The following is an 18,015-nucleotide window of genomic DNA, read 5'->3' as shown; positions in this document are numbered from 1 at the left end:
AAGCAAAATTATTGTTTAAGTGGGTGGGAAAGTGTAGGGTGTAAAGGAGGATTCATTAATCACTTTGGTGGTGGTGCTACTGATATTGTAACTGGAAGGTTTACTGGTCAAAATCAATCTCACGTCTAATTTGGCCTTGATTGATATCTCAGGGGATCACAGTACATGTAATACACAATACCCCCACAAGAGGGCAGACGTACACCATCATTTTAAATGTCAACGTGATAATTTTTTGGTCAGTGATCAACAACAAAAAATATTGACTAGCCTGGATAAATAAAAGTTCATATATACATATATACACTACCAGTCAAAAGTTTGGACACACCTACTCATTCCAGGGGATTTCTTTATTTTTACTATTTTCTACATTGTAGAATAATGATGAAGACATCAAAACTATGGAATAACACATATGGAATCATTTAGTTACCAAAAAAGTGTTAAATAAATCAAAATATATTTTATATTTTAGATTCTTCAAATAGCCACCCTTTGCCTTGATGACAGCTTTGCACACTCTTGGCATTCAGGTACACCAACATTTGTCTGTTGTCACTTGTTAACCCCAAAAATATATAAAAATATATAAATAAAACTTGTTGTTAACCATGTTAACTTTTTACATTGAAAAGATTGCTCTTATCCTGTTATATAATTAAATATATTTTGTGCATTTAAAAAACGAGGCCTAAATGGTGGAATTCAAGTATGTTATGTGTGGCAGTCTGTCAGAAAGCCTGGCTACGATCTTGATAGAGATTAATGTATTGCGAGATGCATACTCAATCTATCTACATGCATTTGATAAACGGTGATGAAGAATGATTATTACATTACGTTTAATTAATATATATAAAGGCACAGAAAGTTCAAGGTTACACCTGTATCGGAACTATGTTTTGAGCGTCTGGTGCAAGCACTTGAAATGAATGGTTCGACACTGCGGCTTTGGCGGAGGGATTTCATAACATGTCCGTTGTGGTACACCCTTTTTACAGGTTCTGACAGGTGGAATAGGAAGGGAGTTTAGTCCAACGGTAGTTATTTCTGTAAATCCACCATGGCTACTCCCGCCTCCAGCAGTTGATCTAGAAGTGTTGGAGAGACTACAGAAAGATAGGGATAGTGTTGATCCATCTGATTTGTTTAAGAGACGTCTGGATACTGTGTATCAGGATTTTGTGGCCATTTACACAGATGGTTCAAAAGATCCAAGGACAGGACGTACTGGGTCAGCATTTGTAGTGCAGGAATGTGGGGTGGAAGTCAGGAAACGTATTACAGATCATCTGGCTGTATATACGGCGGAGCTGATGGCCTTGCAGTGGGTGGAGGAAGTCAAACAAGACAGAGTAGTTATTTGCTCTGATTTAAGTGCAGTGTTAATGAGTCACCAGTCCTTTAGCTCACGTAGCAGACAAGACCTGCTTTATGGGGTGCTACAAACCCATGGCAGGATTAGACAGATGGGTATACAGATAAGATTTACTTGGGTCCCAGCCCATGTGGGGGTGGAGGGGCAGTAGATGAACAGGCTAAACAAGCACTTAGTAGTGGGAATGTTGATGTTGAAGTTTCAATGAGCAAGGCAGAGGCAAAAAGACTGATATATACAGTGATGGTGCAGAGATGGCAGGAGCAGTGGAATAGAGATAATAAAGGAAGGCATTTATTTCAAGAACAGAGGAAAGTCGGGGAGGGGAGGACGCCAGGAAGGGACAGAAGAGAGGAGGCTATTTTTTACAAGATTAAGGGTGGGACACAGCCAGTTGAATAAAACATTAAATGTGATAGGAAAGCATCCAACAGGACAGTGTGATTATTGTCAGGAAACAGAGACTGTGGAGCATGTATTGCTACAGTGTGGGCAGTATCAGAGGGAAAGAGAGAGGATGAGATCTAGTATGAGGGAGAAGGGGATACAGGAAATTAGTTTAAAGAGTAAATTGAGTAGAACGTCATTAGATATAGTCTCAAATATTTTGTTATCTTTTTTAAGAGCAACGGGCTGATGGGTAGGATTTTGATTCTCCCTGTCTCCGGCCCACACCCCAGTACAGTAGGTGGCGGTAATGGACCATAACGTTGGATGACAACCGCCGATAAACCCCACTGAAGAATGAAGGAATAGGAAGGGACAGAGAAAGCGGGAGGATGGCGTAAATGGATGCTGAGTTTGAATTAAGCAGCGCGTCGAGTAAATTTGGTGAAGACGAATGTTCTGAATGGACTACAGTAGTATTGAAAACTGGAACAAAAAGTAAACTTTCTAAAATTGGAGTGAAGGATACATATGTAAATGATAATGAATCGCTTCTTGTTGGGATGCGTTTGTTGAGCAAGGATGCATATGTATGAAACCCATTTGAGGCGTTGAAAATGGTGAAGTATGCACTGGGAAAAGTGGAGTCTGTCAGAGTGACCAGGAGTGGTCTTACTTTGATTCATTGTATTTCTGATAAGCAGAGGAAGATTGCAGTGGGCCTCAAAAGAATCCGGACAACATACGTTTTGTGTTTTCAACTTCGGAGTAGAGCACCCGTTAAAGAAGTCATCTCAGGGGTGATGACGGATGTTCAGGTTGAATACCTGAAGAGAAATCCTGGTGTGGTTGGTGCCCGGCGTCTGACCTGCTGGGTGAATGGAGAAAAGGAGGAAAGTCTGTCGGTCCTGTTGTTTTTTGATCAAGAGCAAATACCTACGCATGTGAAGCTTGGTTATGATACGCCGTACGAGCTTTCGTCCTCAAACCACTGCAGTGTAAGAATTGTAAAGGATTTGGCCATGTTTCAAGTGTGTGTAAACGAACAGAGTATACTGAAGAACGGTGTGTAGACGGACGACAGTGTTGCAATTGTGGTGGGGATCATGATCCTGAGTTCCAGGAGTGCCCTGTAAGGGTGAAGGAAATGGAGGTGGCAAAAGTTGGAGCAGTCAATCGAATCTCCTATGCGGAGGCGATTAAAATAGTCGAGAAAACAAGGGATGCTAGTGAAGATGTGGTAGTAGTTACAATACAGCCTGAAGTAAATGTTTGCTGCCGGTCAAAAGATACCCTGTGTGTTAAAAATGTGTATTGTGGCTGCGGCAGAAAAGTTTTTGGGAATCAAGGATTTTACATTTACATTTACGTCATTTAGCAGACGCTCTTATCCAGAGCGACTTACAAATTGGTGCATTACATCTGTAAACTTGCAAGGGGTACTGGCGCCGGAAGACCCGCCCTCCCAGGGTTCCCTTGAGCCTGTGTAGTGGTCAGATCTGTTTTATTTATGTATTTTAACATAAATGTTGTTTGATTTATTTATTTTTGTGTCGTTTTTTGGTAGTTCCGTTTTTTGGGGGGGATTGCTGGTTCCATCCCGTATAGTAGGTGGCGGAATGCACATTAAATTGTGTGATCGCCAATATACCATAGAAGAAAAAGAAGACAGGTGGAATACCAGCCGGAATACAGCTACGACCAGAAGTTACTTTTTGGTAGCAGGTACGCCATCTAGTCACACCCTTTTTACAGTATATCTATTGAATGGGCAGTCAGTCTTTGGGTTCCACTAGTTACCAAAGCCACAAAGTCAAAATTCTCTATCGTAAAAATATCTGATTTTATTATTATTTTGTGGCTTTTTGGTCTTAATTCAAGGTTAGGGTTAGGTATAAGGTTAGCAGTGTGGTTAAGGTCCAAAATCACATTGTAAGAAGATGGATTGTAGAAAATGGGCGGGGTTTATGACGTGCTGTAGTAACTATGACGACCCGGTTCGATGAGCTGCTTCATTTTGTGGTTCACTACCTGCTAGCTACGTAGGTAATGTGAGGCAAGAAGAAACCGACTAAACTAAACTACTGTGTAAGCAGAGGTGGGTAGAGTAGCCAAAAATTGTACTCAAGTAAAAGTACTGTTACTTCAGAATAATATGACTCAAGTAAAAGTAAAAAGTAGTCATCCAAATAATTACTTGAGTAAGAGTAAAAAAGTACTTGGTGAAAAAACTACTCAAGTACTGAGTAACTGTTGAGTAACGTCTGATTTATTTTTTAACACAAGACAACAATCAGACAGACAAAAATACAAAATAATCATCTTTAATGAATTACAAAATAGCTTAAATTAAAATAATTCAGGTAAATTCAAGTATAAAAAAATAACAGATAAAAAATAAATAAGCACAAGTAACACAAATTTCCAAACCTTTATACTTTTTTTACCAGGCAGAACTAGAACGAGGCAGCCCATAAACTCTCATAAACTGTGTGTGTCTCCACAGTGACAGAACAACAGAAGGAAACACACAAACATTTCATACCAGGCATGCTGAACAGAAAACTGCACACCAGAAGGAAGCGGTCAACGTAAAATAATCAATAGGTGTTGATTAGGCCTACTCAGTACCTTTGTATTGCATGGCAAGCAACAGCCCTTTTTCTGTGTGCCTAGAAAAGAATACTCTGATCTGTGATTAGGCCACACTGCACATCTCACTGAGCAGAGGAAAAGAGCAGCAGTCCATGATAGATGGCCAAATAAAACAATATTGCAGGCCTAGTATCCCAGAACACAAATTAAGCTGAATGCATGTTCTCTAAAAGGCATTAGAGGAGAGTGATGTAGTTGTAGATCGGGCATTATGTTTACTTCCAGTTCCAATATCTAACAAGAAAAGTCAGCAAAAAAAAGTCACACTAACTATATTGCCACCCTGTGGTTTGTCACTGACACACTATAATCCTAAATGACAGTAACATTATACAGAGTTATATAGGTCAATGTCTACTGGTTCACATTTGAATTGATAAACAAGTATATTTACCAGCATTTAAGATGTTCTCCTCTGTGGTCCAGGATGTTCTGAATCTTGGTAGGAGTATTGCTGCTGCAATCAGCTCAGGCTCTTTCATGACGTCTCCAAAACGTTTCTGGATCCCTTGCTGCAGGGCGTGAACAAGAGGTGTACACATTTTGCAAGTTGACTCCAACTTCTTCAGCTTGTCCCGTAACTGGTAAAGTGTTGGCAGCAGGAGGCCCATATGCACAGATGATTCCCCTTGGAGGATATTAAGGGCCATGGCAACAGGCTTCATCACAGCAGCATACTCGACCAAAAACCAATTTTCAGCTGGATTGAACCTATAAAAGATGTAACGATAAAACAATTACTTATAGCTATTTCTGGTACAATGTCTTTATTATGCATTGTACATGTTAAATACAATATATATATATTTCATTCAAGTCATCCACAATTGTCACACCACCATGCAAAGAAAACTTAGTTACTTGAGACAAGTGGATTCACCCATTAATCAGCAAGGCTTATTTACTTTTATTATTCTTTAAAAACAAAATATACATTTTGTCAACTTACATCTTTATCTTTAATGCTGTGCAGACATTGCGAATTGCTTGTTCTCCTTGCTCTCGGTGAATGCGCACAATCCTTTCTACAGCGAGGAACAGGGAGCTCCAGCGTGTCTGATTGGGTCGGAGAAACTGCAGCTTGCATTCACGTTCCACTGTTTCATGAGCCATGGTTGACCTGCTGGTTTTATTCCAAAGAGCATGACATTTTGCAAAAGCAGACCGAGACAGCCTCTTGTAGGTTTCGTTTGCAGCTCCTCCTGCAGCAGTGGCATCAACTGTAGATATAAGATTGAGGAGATGGCATGCACACTTTTGGTGCCTTGGAAGTTGGTACTCAAGGCCTGTGTTGTCATCCAGAATTGCAGACATCTTGATACTCCACCTCTGACTCACTCTGATCTTCTGTTGCATCATCAAGGGTGGAGTCACTCTCCTCTTGTACATTGATGGCTTCCTCCTCTTTCTCCTCACCATATAATCGAAAGGAAGTTTGAGCCACTGTCTGTTGTCATCCTGGTCACTTTTTCCCTGATGTGGTACTCAGAATGTATTTCCTCTAATGCAGCAGCAAGGACATCAAACGTGTGCGAGCCTTTGACAGGTCTACAAGCCAATGTGGAGTGCCTCTCCAGTGAGGTGTTGTCTATCCAGTGACAGGTGACACCTAAGTAGCTACGTTAGCAACATAGTTCACAGCACTCAGCTTTTTGATGATTATGCTCTTCTTGTGTTTTGCAGCTTCTTGTATTCTTGTGCATAACGTTTTCCTTGTCATTACTGTATGAGGTTGCAAGGTTTCTATCAAAGTATTGAAGGATGGCGTCTCAACCACAGAAAATCACATTCAAAATTTAGCATCAGCTTGTCAAGCGTTGCTTGTGTTACCCGCCCTGGGGCAGCAAAGGCTGTGATTTTTGCATTTTTCACAAGAGCATCACTGGAAGAGGAGGACTTACGCTTTCTGTGGTTCTCTAGTAAGTCTGTGTCCTTTGCCAGTTTGTTGGGGTGAATCCTCTGTGGACAAAAAAAAAATCTGTGAGGCTACAGGGAGATCAAGACATTAAAAGAGACTTATTATCACATAAAATGTGGATATATATATATAGAAAATGTTTAAAACATATGTAACCTAAAAGACAAACATTCGCCTATCCACAGCAAAAAAAAACGAATTTAGGAAACTTACCGCTACATGTTTCCTCAAGTTAATGTTGAGTTCTTGAATGCTGAAATGTCAGTTTGTTTTGGTAGACACAGAAGACACAGCATAATGTAGCTGTTCTTTCGCACTTTTACTAAGGTAAACATGCTTTCAATATGAGGCCAGGGGTGCGGGTGTTCCTCCTCGTCTGTGTCTGCATTGCCGACGGCTAATTCTGACATTTTTGTGTTGCTATGACTGTAAAGCCAACCGGTCCCGCCGCTGAGATTGAGTATGGTAAAGTGACGAGACTGCACAACTACGTTTGATTGGTGAAACACAGTCACGTGGTAGAGCCTTAGCGGAAGTCTCTCTCTCTCTCTGTCAAAATAAAACATTAAAATAAGGTTTATGCCGGGGGATAAAGACAATGACGCGTAGAATACAAAAGAGGTAAAAAGAAAAGTAACGACCTCATTGTAGCCTAATGTAGCGGAGTAAGAGTACAGTTTCTTCTTCACAAATCTACTCAAGTAAAAGTAAAAAGTATAGTGATTTAAAACTACTCCTAGAAGTACAATTTTTTCAAAAACTTACTCAAGTAAATGTAACGGAGTAAATGTAACTCGTTACTACCCACCTCTGTGTGTAAGTTATAAGGTAAGTCGGCAATTTAGGTTTAATTATTGCGTTAATACACTGTTACTATAATGTTTCTTTAAATGGTTGTAACGTGTGATGAATGAATGTTTTAATCGGCGGCAATACCAATAGCGTTTTTTTCCAGGTGTGTATTCATGAAGTTAGTGCGCGCCTAAGCAAAACGTTTTGCAACATAAAACTTTTTTCAACGAAGACGATCGTTTTTTTATTGGACAAGTTCAGGTAGTCTCTCGCTATTTAGCCCCGTTTGCTTCCGTTAACTTCGTAGTGAATTCGACCTGTCTGTTTTCCAAACGGCATCTTATCAATGGTTCAAACGATGAACTTAGCCAAAGTCATGTTGTAGGAGGGAGATTCCGACATGTGAGAAGTTTGTAGGTGGGTATGGGACAAATAATGTATAGTAGTCTTAGATGCAATAGATAGTATAGAATACAGTATATACATATGAGATGGGTAATGCAAGATATGTAAACATTAAAGTGGCATAATTAAAGTGACTAGTGTTCCATTTATTAACGTGGCCAGTGATTTTCAAGTCTGTATGTAGGTAGCAGACTCTCTGCTAGTGATGGCTGTTTAACAGTCTGATGGCCTTGAGATAGAAGCTGTTTTTCAGTCTCTCGGTCCCAGCTTTGATGCACCTGTACTGTCCTCACCTTCTGGATGATAGCGGGGTGAACAGGCAGTGGCTCGGGTGGTAGTTGTCCTTGATTATATTTTTGGCCATCGGGTGCTGTAGGTGTCCTGGAGGGCAGGTAGTTTGCCCCCGGTGATGCGTTGTGCAGACTGCACCACCCTCTGGAGAGCCCTGCGGTTGTGGGCTGTGCAGTTGCCGTACCAGGCGGTGATACAGCCTGACAGGATGCTCTCAATTGTGCATCTGTAAAAGTTTGTGAGGGTTTTAAGTGACAGGCCAAATTTCTTCAGCCTCCTGATGTTGAAGAGACGCTGTTGCGCCTTCTTCACCACACTGTCTGTGTGGGTGGACCATTTCAGTTTGTCAGTGATATGTACGCAGAGGAACTTTTCCACCTTCTCCACTGCTGTCCCGTCAATGTGAATAGGGAGGTACTCCCTCTGCTGTTTCCTGAAGTCCACGATCATCTCCTTTGTTTGTTTTTTTACGTTGAGTGAGAGGTTATTTTCCTGACACCACACTCCGAGAGCCCTCACCTCCTCCCTGTAGGCTGTCTCATTGTTGTTGGTAATCAAGCCTACTACTGTTGTGTCGTCTGCAAACTTCATGATTGAGTTGGAGGCGTGCATGGCTACGCAGTCATGGGTGAACAGGGAGTACAGGAGGGGGCTGAGCACACACCCTTGTGGGGCCCCAGTGTTGAGGATCAGCGAAGTAGAGATGTTGTTTCCTACCTTCACCACCTGGGGAACTTCCTGTCAGGAAGTCCAGGACCCAACTGCGCAGGGCAGGGTTGAAACCCAGGGCCTCAAGCTTGATGATGAGCTTGGAGGGTACTATGGTGTTGAATGCTGAGCTATAGTCAAAGAACAGCATTCTTACATAGGTATTCCTCTTGTCCAGATGGGATAGGGCAGTGTGCAATTGTGGGTGTGTCCATGTTGCTGGGGATCAGAAGTGTCCAGTGCGGGAGAGAGACAGGTTGAGATTGCCAGGGTCAGAGTAGAACAGGTGTCATATGCTGAGGCAGTGAAGAAAGTAGAGGATGATGGGTCAAGGCTTAGCAGTCCTAGGCCAATACAGAGTGATACGAATTTGTGCTTCGTTAAGGTGGGCTTCTTACCATTCATTGCCATAGTTATCAACTGTATGGCAGAAATAGAACATGCATCACGTAAAATAGATGTTGTGGTGGCATCTGCAGAGAAGTATGAGGTTTTACTGCAGAAGAGTTACAAGCTGTGTGTAATGTTCATACGTGTCAGCATACTGAATTGTAATTGGATTCATTCTACCGACGTATCATACTGTGCTATGATTGGTTAAGACCCCCCAGGTGGTGAGGTCATCTTCAGATGATCATGGCCGGAGACACATGAACTTGCCAGTTATAGCTAGCTAATAAAGAGCTACTTTTAGAAAAATCCTGTCGTCCTGCATTTTATTATTTTGTACAAAGCGTACGTTCATATCATGTTCGCACCGCAGAAGGAGCGGTGTACCGCCACGATCGTCGTCACCTACTGAACACAAAAGTACAACACACTGACGAGATGAACTGTTCCCCTGAAAGAGAACGGGGTGGACTAAACACAGACACAACACAACATACACCATACTTACCTGCAACACCACAAGAACTGTGGACTGACACAGAAGCATAATCAGCTTCGTATCACACCAGGTCAGGAAGAGAGGACAAGCCTAGAGCTGTCCTAGACCTGTGAAATGTCAAAGGGCGTAGGCGGATCGCTGCCCTAAAAGAGTTTGACTGTAAACTTGTTATTGAAATGTTAACTTGAAATGCTTTGGTATTGTATTTGTTTGATATGTTGAGATGTCATTGCTACAGTGAAAAGCTGAGTTGCTGAGAAATATTAGTTCTAAAAGTAACAGTATGCTGAATCATTGTTTCAGAGTCTGTTATGTTGATGCAGTTAATGTAGTATAAATGGTTACTTACCTCGAGTTCAAACTACAGAGCATATATTCAAAAGAAACACTTAAAATATGTAGAACATATATATATATTTTTTAAGAAGGGGGGTGTAATATTCATATGTGTCAGCATACTGAATTGTAATTGGATGCATTCTACCGTCGTATCATACTGCGCTATGATTGGTTAAGACTACCCAGGTGGTCATCTTCAGATGATCATGGCCGGAGACACATGAACATGCCAATTATAGTTAGTTAATAAAGAGCTACGTTTAGAAAGATCCTGTCGTACTGCATTTTATTATTTTGTACAAAGCGTACAAAACAAGACAGTGTGTTAAACGAAAGAGCCCCGTCCTCCCAGGCCGTTGGCCTGCTGGAAGATTAGGGTCAAAGTAGTGGAATGGGCTGGTGATTTTTATGAAACGGTTCGTTTGTGGGGTTTTTCATTTCCCCCTTCTTTTTTTTTGTGTCACAAAATGTAACGTGATTTGAATACACACTACCGCACAGGATGTGGTGGCATGCACCAACAAAATGTGCGAACGCCACGATACTGAAGAAGAAGAACTTAGCCAAAGATGCTTTTGGGAAACCGGGCCCTGGGCCTGTATTCACAAAGCCTCTGATCTAGGATCAGTTTTGCCTTTATAATCATAGTGAATAATAGGAGGGACCTGATCGTAGATCATCACTCCTACTCTGAGATGCTTTGTGGATACGGGCCCTGGCCCCTGGTCCATTCATACCGAATCCGACTGAGTCGATAGGCTTTGGTGTAGGATTGTTTTCCCCACAATGAAATCGGAGGTGGACTATGGATCTGTCTCTGACATGTTTACTGTTGCCTTGTTTGATGTTGGCAAATTCTGTGTTTTTATGTCTGTAGGCTACTATTTTAGTGTAGGCTATATTGTTTTAGAAATGTCAATCTTATCCATAGCAACAATCCATCATTAAAATGCTTTCATTTTCACAGATTGAGCAGTAAGCACAGCCATGGGTTGGAAATGGAGCAAATTTATGATTGTATTTCTTGGTAAGTTTTTCCTAACTTAATCTTGTTAGATTTTCTCTTTACACTTGATTTGTGTAACATAGCCTCCTGATCAACATCATTGAGTGTTTTCACTCTATTAGCCATATCAAATATGTTGATAATAGTTAATCTACAAATATCAACCAAATAATCCTTCTATTTATTTTGCCTCCTGCCAGTTTGTACAGAATGCTCCTCGATTGGTAATGGTAACGTTATCATTCAGAAAACAGTGAATTTGAAGCACGAGATCACTCTCCCTTGCAATGCAATCTGTGACAGTGGCATCGAGTGGAGGATTCATCGTGGCGAGATGGTTGCCAAGCTTGATCAAAGGAACTTCACTGGAGGAAAGGGCTTTGAGAACCGGGTTAAAATCAACAAAGACTTCTCTCTCACCATTACCTCTGCTGTGTACAATGACAAGGGCTCGTATGAGTGTCTCTGTGATGGGTATGCTGTTGGAGATGTAAATCTCGATGTTCTGGGTAAGTTCGAGAGACATGAAACTTTTTACATATTGAATGTTGACTGGAAACAAGAACAAAGACTAATATACTAAGAATAATGGGTTTGCTGGGAGTGCTGGGCATTCCCAAAACAATTTGAGGGATAAGCCTACTCATAAGTGTAAACAAAGGAAAGTTACAATATTTATATTTGTCCAGACCACTGTTTTTCTGAACTCCAATCAATATACTGTTTCTTTGTGTTTTGGAGTAATCTTAATAGTATCACATCCCAGCAAACATGCCCACATTGGCACTACAATATTGGCCCCATGTAGGCTGGGCCAATGCGCCTTTGCTCATCGGCTCCCCAAGGCATTTGCCCCGTGTGGCCCAGTGTTGGCAGCCCATATCTGTTGAGGGCAGCCCTCACTTTGCCTGAAATAACCCCATAGTTTCCCAGCAAACATGCCGACATTGGCACAAAGTGGGCTAAAATATTGGTCTCATGTAGGCTGCCCACATTGGGCTGATGCGCTTTTGCTGCTTAATAGGAGTGTATTTATTATATATTTATTACAGTTTAAATGCATCAATTGCATAAATTTTAGGCTTTATGGGTATTTAGGGAACGTGATACATTGTATCAGAAATACAAATTGTTAACATAATACATATATTCTTTTACAAGACAAACTGTTAATTTTCTAATATGTCACATGCATTTATTTCAGTATTTTTAAAGACTTCATCATTGGCAGTGTACAAGATTTAAAAAAGTGGGCATCACACAACAGAACACGGAACAACACTCTCAGAAACAGTTACAAAAAAAGAAGTGTGTGCAAACCAAGCCCCAAAATATTATAACGATCCCCAACCTCTAGCGGGGCTTGGTGTGGGCTAGTCTCTAGCGGGGCTTGGTGTGGGCTAGTCTCTAGCGGGGCTTGGTGTGGGCTAGCCTCTATCTGGGCTTGGTGTGGGCTAGTCTCTAGCTGGGCTTGGTGTGGGCTAATCTCTAGCTGGGCTTGGTGTGGGCTAGTCTCTAGCGGGGCTTGGTGTGGGCTAGTCTCTAGCTGGGCTTGGTGTGGGCTAGTCTCTAGCGGGGCTTGGTGTGGGCTAATCTCTAGCTGGGCTTGGTGTGGGCTAATCTCTAGCTGGGCTTGGTGTGGGCTAGTCTCTAGCTGGGCTTGGTGTGGGCTAATCTCTAGCTGGGCTTGGTGTGGGCTAGTCTCTAGCGGGGCTTGGTGTGGGCTAGTCTCTAGCTGGGCTTGGTGTGGGCTAGTCTCTAGCGGGGCTTGGTGTGGGCTAATCTCTAGCTGGGCTTGGTGTGGGCTAATCTCTAGCTGGGCTTGGTGTGGGCTAGTCGCTAGCTGGGCTTGGTGTGGGCTAGTCGCTAGCTGGGCTTGGTGTGGGCTAGTCTCTAGCGGGGCTTGGTGTGGGCTAATCTCTAGCTGGGCTTGGTGTGGGCTAATCTCTAGCTGGGCTTGGTGTGGGCTAGTCTCTAGCTGGGCTTGGTGTGGGCTAGTCGCTAGCTGGGCTTGGTGTGGGCTAGTCTCTAGCTGGGCTTGGTGTGGGCTAGCCTCTAGCTGGGCTTGGTGTGGGCTAATCGCTAGCTGGGCTTGGTGTGGGCTAGCCTCTAGCTGGGCTTGGTGTGGGCTAGTCTCTAGCTGGGCTTGGTGTGGGCTAGTCTCTAGCGGGGCTTGGTGTGGGCTAGTCTCTAGCGGGGCTTGGTGTGGGCTAATCTCTAGCTGGGCTTGGTGTGGGCTAATCGCTAGCTGGGCTTGGTGTGGGCTAGTCTCTAGCTGGGCTTGGTGTGGGCTAGTCTCTAGCGGGGCTTGGTGTGGGCTAATCTCTAGCTGGGCTTGGTGTGGGCTAATCTCTAGTGGGGCTTGGTGTGGGCTCATCTCTAGCGGGGCTTGGTGTGGGCTAATCTCTAGCGGGGCTTGGTGTGGGCTCATCTCTAGCGGGGCTTGGTGTGGGCTCATCTCTAGCTGGGCTTGGTGTGGGCTAATCTCTAGCTGGGCTTGGTGTGGGCTAATCTCTAGCGGGGCTTGGTGTGGGCTCATCTCTAGCTGGGCTTGGTGTGGGCTAATCTCTAGCGGGGCTTGGTGTGGGCTCATCTCTAGCGGGGCTTGGTGTGGGCTAGCCTCTAGCTGGGCTTGGTGTGGGCTAGCCTCTAGCTGGGCTTGGTGTGGGCTAATCTCTAGCTGGGCTTGGTGTGGGCTAATCTCTAGCTGGGCTTGGTGTGGGCTAATCTCTAGCTGGACTTGGTGTGGGCTAGCCTCTAGCTGGGCTTGGTGTGGGCTAATCTCTAGCGGGGCTTGGTGTGGGCTCATCTCTAGCTGGGCTTGGTGTGGGCTAATCTCTAGCTGGGTTTGGTGTGGGCTAATCTCTAGCGGGGCTTGGTGTGGGCTAGCCTCTAGCTGGGCTTGGTGTGGGCTAGCCTCTAGCTGGGCTTGGTGTGGGCTAATCTCTAGCTGGGCTTGGTGTGGGCTAATCTCTAGCTGGGCTTGGTGTGGGCTAATCTCTAGCGGGGCTTGGTGTGGGCTAGCCTCTAGCTGGGCTTGGTGTGGGCTAATCTCTAGCGGGGCTTGGTGTGGGCTAATCTCTAGCTGGGCTTGGTGTGGGCTAGTCGCTAGCTGGGCTTGGTGTGGGCTAATCTCTAGCTGGGCTTGGTGTGGGCTAATCTCTAGCTGGGCTTGGTGTGGGCTAGTCTCTAGCTGGGCTTGGTGTGGGCTAATCTCTAGCTGGGCTTGGTGTGGGCTAATCTCTAGCTGGGCTTGGTGTGGGCTAATCTCTAGCTGGGCTTGGTGTGGGCTAGTCTCTAGCTGGGCTTGATGTGGGCTAGTCTCTAGCTGGGCTTGATGTGGGCTAGTCTCTAGCTGGGCTTGGTGTGGGCTAATCTCTAGCTGGGCTTGGTGTGGGCTAATCGCTAGCTGGGCTTGGTGTGGGCTAGTCTCTAGCTGGGCTTGGTGTGGGCTAATCGCTAGCTGGGCTTGGTGTGGGCTAATCTCTAGCTGGGCTTGGTGTGGGCTAGTCTCTAGCTGGGCTTGATGTGGGCATGCCCGTTCCCACCTTGCCCAACCGAATACCCACATGGGGCCAATTGGGTCATGTTTGCTGGGATTCTTCTGTTTTATAGACGGGTTGGTTGTTTTGCAAAAAAAATGACACTTGCAAAACAGACAGGGTTGGCTTAGACTGTTGACAACACGTAAACTATATTTCGTCTCCAATGTTCATTGAAAACATAAATACATTTGTACAATGAGCACTTTAATCTCAAATACATCGTTACAGTTGTTGGTTAGCTAGCTAGCACATTTTTGCCAAATTAGCATTGACATGAAATAAGTCAACACCTCAAAACAAGACATGGTATCAATAACAAGATACAACTAGCTGAAACGAGCCACCTACTATTCCCACATGGCAGCTTCGGAGGGGTATACTACGAAGCAAGCTAGATCTACTCAGGGTTTTCTCAAGCTAACCAGCTTCAGTTAGTTTCACATTCCAGTTGCCTGTGAGTTAGCCGGCCCGGGAGCAGGTTAGTTCTGAAGGATGCGTTGCCATGGAAATGTACCTGGCTAAAAGGTGAGCCACTTTCGTATGACTGGTTATTCCAAGTTGAACTCAAGAGTTGACTAAAGTTACCATGCTAACTCCTCAAACCTGCTTCGTATGATTCCCCTCTGGTCATTCATTGTTGCTAGCTACAGTATCTGACTGTTCAGAATCGTAATAAAGTAGAGCTTCCAGCCACATGGATGGGCGCGCATCATTTTTGTGTCGTTGTCAGCCAACCCGTCTAGTCTTTGATCTACTTTGTGCTGCTCTTAGTTAGTTATTCCCTAACCCACCCTCCTCTCATTTCCCCCAAGCACCTTTTCTCCCCCCTCCTCGCATCTTCCCCACTCAGTCCTTCCCAACTACTGTTAAATGTCATAAATGCTAAACTGAGCCATGGTGTAGGCCTATATCTAATCCAATTGCTTTCATAATGGCACACCATTCAAGGCCCACCCCTCTTCTCTCTTCTCATTTAACAGTCCCACCAGAAATATCAGCTGACTTCGGAGATAATGTCACGCTTCCCTGCTATGGCTCGACCAATAAGCAGGCGACCGATGGTGAGATGCATGTGCAGTGGGATAAAGATGGACAGACTGTGCTGAAGATTGACCCGACCAATACTACCTATGGCCCTGGATTCATGGACAGGACATCAGTAAACAGGGATGGTTACAGAGAGGGTGACCTCTCCCTCATCATCACCAATGTACAATCGTCTGACAAGGGGACCTACCTGTGCTTCTTCAACCGTCATAGTGATCCAGGATATCCACATGGAGTCACTCTCACTGTTAAAGGTGGGATGTCTAGTGAATGCATTGCTCACTTAAGTTTTTTATTTAATATTCCCTTTTCATGTTTAGACATTGTTCTTTGTCTAATTATTATCATAGTAGTAGATGTAGTGTTAGTGTAATAATGCAAGAGAATAGTATTTAGTCATGGAAATCTTGCTGTTGTGTATTGTTGTCTGCTTTTTTTGAGATTATAAACTGGGTGGATCGAGCCCTCAATGCTGATTGGCTGACAGCCGTGGTATATCAGCCTAATATCAGGCCTTAGCCGTGGTATATTGGCTATATACAGCACCACACCCCCTCAGACCTTATTGCTTCAGTATAATATTGTCTTCATATCCCTTATCTTTGCCCCACTAACACTACTGTTTTCTATCTTTGTGTGTTTGTCTGTGTTTCTCTAGAAAACCGTTTGGAGTCTACAACGAATGAGACAACTACAACGAGTGAGACAAGTGGAAGGAGTAGGTTGCCATTAGTGGTATGTCTAGTAGTATGTCTAGTCATTTGTGTGTTAGTATTAGTGGTGATCTGCAAGAGTAAGCAGAGACCTCCAACCATGGACGACACAATCACTGGAACAGAGGATAATGCAATGGTTACCCTAGGACCACTACTTCTTTCCACCGAGGAGACCCCTCTTCCTGCTCCAGTCCAGGAAAGCGAACCAGTGACCACTGACAGACAGAAGAGTTCCGATGATCATCCTGATGAGAACATGTGCCCCGAAAGAGTGGGACATATTCATGAGGAAGAGCTCCCTGTCATGAGGATGGAACACACAGAGGAGGAAGAGGAGGCCCTCCATCTCCCCGTGACTGAAAGTGGGACACTGCTAGAGCAGAAGAAGAGTAACACAGGGAGTTGAGTTATGTATGAAGGTAGTCTGTTTTGGTTGTCTTCCCATCAGAGTTTACTGTATAAATCAGTAGCCAATGACTCTAGCCTGATTGGCTTGGATCAAATGATACTGGGGTTATTTTGTCTGGGGCCAGTCTTTACTTATGTCCTGCCTAGTCTTCCAGCCTTATTGGTGACTTCAAATGTTTTCCCTGTGGACCCATTTTTAAGGCCAGTGATTTTACACCAGCATAAGAATTATATCGGGGGGAAATGAAAAACAGTTTGAATCGCTGAGTTCATTCCGAACTCAGGGATTAGGTGTGTTTTATCCAACAGTTCAACGACTAATATTCTCAGCCCCATCTTTCATGTTTCTAGCAATCCAAGTGATCCGTTTAGCTGAAAAATTGTAAAAAAGCAAATTCTCCTTTAAGTGGATATGAAAGGTTAGGATGTAAAGCGGTGGTGTAAAGTATGAAAGTAAAAATACTTTAAAGTAGTTTTTTGGGGTATCTGTACTTTACTTGACTATTTATATTTTTGACAACTTTTATTTCACTACATTCCTAAAGAAAATTATGTACTTTTTACTCCATACAGTTTCCCTGACACCCAAAAGTGAATGCTTAGCAGGACAGGAAAATGGTCTAATTCACACACTTAACAAGAGAACATCCCTGTTCATCCATACTCCCTCTGATCTGGCGGACTCACTAAAAACATAATTTATTTGTAAATTATGTCTGAGTGTTGGAGCATGCCCCTGGCTATCAGCACATGTTTTATGTATTATTATGCCGTCTGATTTGCTTTATATAAGGAATAAAAAAGTATTTATACCTTTACTTTTGTTACTTAAGTATATTTTAACAATTACATTTACTTTTGATACTTAAGTATATTTAAAACAAAATACTTTTAGACTTTTACTGAAGTAGTATTTTAATGGGTAACTTTAACTTTTAATAGAGTCATTTTCTATGAAGGTATCTTTACTTTTACTCAAGTATGAAAATTGGGTACTTTTTCCACCACTGGTGTAAAGGAGGAATTATTAATCACTTTGGTGGTGGTGCTACTGATATTGTAACTGGAAGGTTTACTGGTCAAGATCAATCTCACGTCTAATCTGGCCTTGCTTAATATCTCAGGGGATCACAGTACTGTAATAGAAAAGATCCTCCCAAGAGGGCAGACTTACACCATCATTTAAATGTAAACTGTGATTATTTTGTGGTAAGTGATACCCGAGATCCTTGGGACGTCCCTACCCTAAATCCTAACCTTAAACCATAGCCCATACCTTAATCCTTACATTAACTATTTTACAGTGGGGTAGGCACGTCCAAAGGATCCCCGATAGCAGATGAAGGTATTTTTATGTATTACATGATGCGTAATAAATATATGCATTTGCTAAATGATTGTAAAGAATGTTTGCTACATGAACGTTTCTTTTATAAAATGTAATAAAGACTATTGTACACAAAGTGTAAACCTGTGTCGAAACTGTCGTATCGGGTGAATGGTGGCAATTATTGCTGATAAACAAAGG

General features: G+C 43.2%; 1 protein-coding gene across 1 annotated transcript; it reads left to right on the top strand.

Moving 5' to 3' along the window:
* The first annotated feature begins 6,848 nt into the window (after positions 1-6,848).
* LOC311125999 (uncharacterized protein) lies at positions 6,849-17,954 on the top strand. Its single transcript, XM_084200023.1, has 5 exons — positions 6,849-7,169; positions 10,733-10,792; positions 10,972-11,280; positions 15,297-15,617; positions 16,022-17,954. Exons 2-5 carry the CDS (start codon positions 10,753-10,755, stop codon positions 16,483-16,485), a joined length of 1,134 nt encoding a protein of 377 aa, XP_084056149.1. The 5' UTR covers positions 6,849-7,169; positions 10,733-10,752; the 3' UTR covers positions 16,486-17,954.
* The last annotated feature ends 61 nt before the right edge of the window (positions 17,955-18,015 follow it).

This window comes from Coregonus lavaretus, assembly GCF_964263955.1.
Source record: "Coregonus lavaretus genome assembly, contig: HAP1_SCAFFOLD_2795, whole genome shotgun sequence".
NCBI lineage: Eukaryota > Metazoa > Chordata > Actinopteri > Salmoniformes > Salmonidae > Coregonus > Coregonus lavaretus.
The sequence above is the reverse complement of the archived record's forward strand: the minus strand, read 5'-3'. Positions and strand labels throughout refer to the sequence as shown.

Excerpts from the sequence above, each read along its gene's own strand:
- LOC311125999 (XM_084200023.1), top strand. The coding sequence starts at position 10,753 with ATGGGTTGGAAATGGAGCAAATTTATGATTGTATTTCTTG. Across the intron at positions 10,793-10,971 it reads ATTTATGATTGTATTTCTTG|TTTGTACAGAATGCTCCTCG; the intron begins GTAAGTTTTTCC and ends GCCTCCTGCCAG. Across the intron at positions 11,281-15,296 it reads TGTAAATCTCGATGTTCTGG|TCCCACCAGAAATATCAGCT; the intron begins GTAAGTTCGAGA and ends CTCATTTAACAG.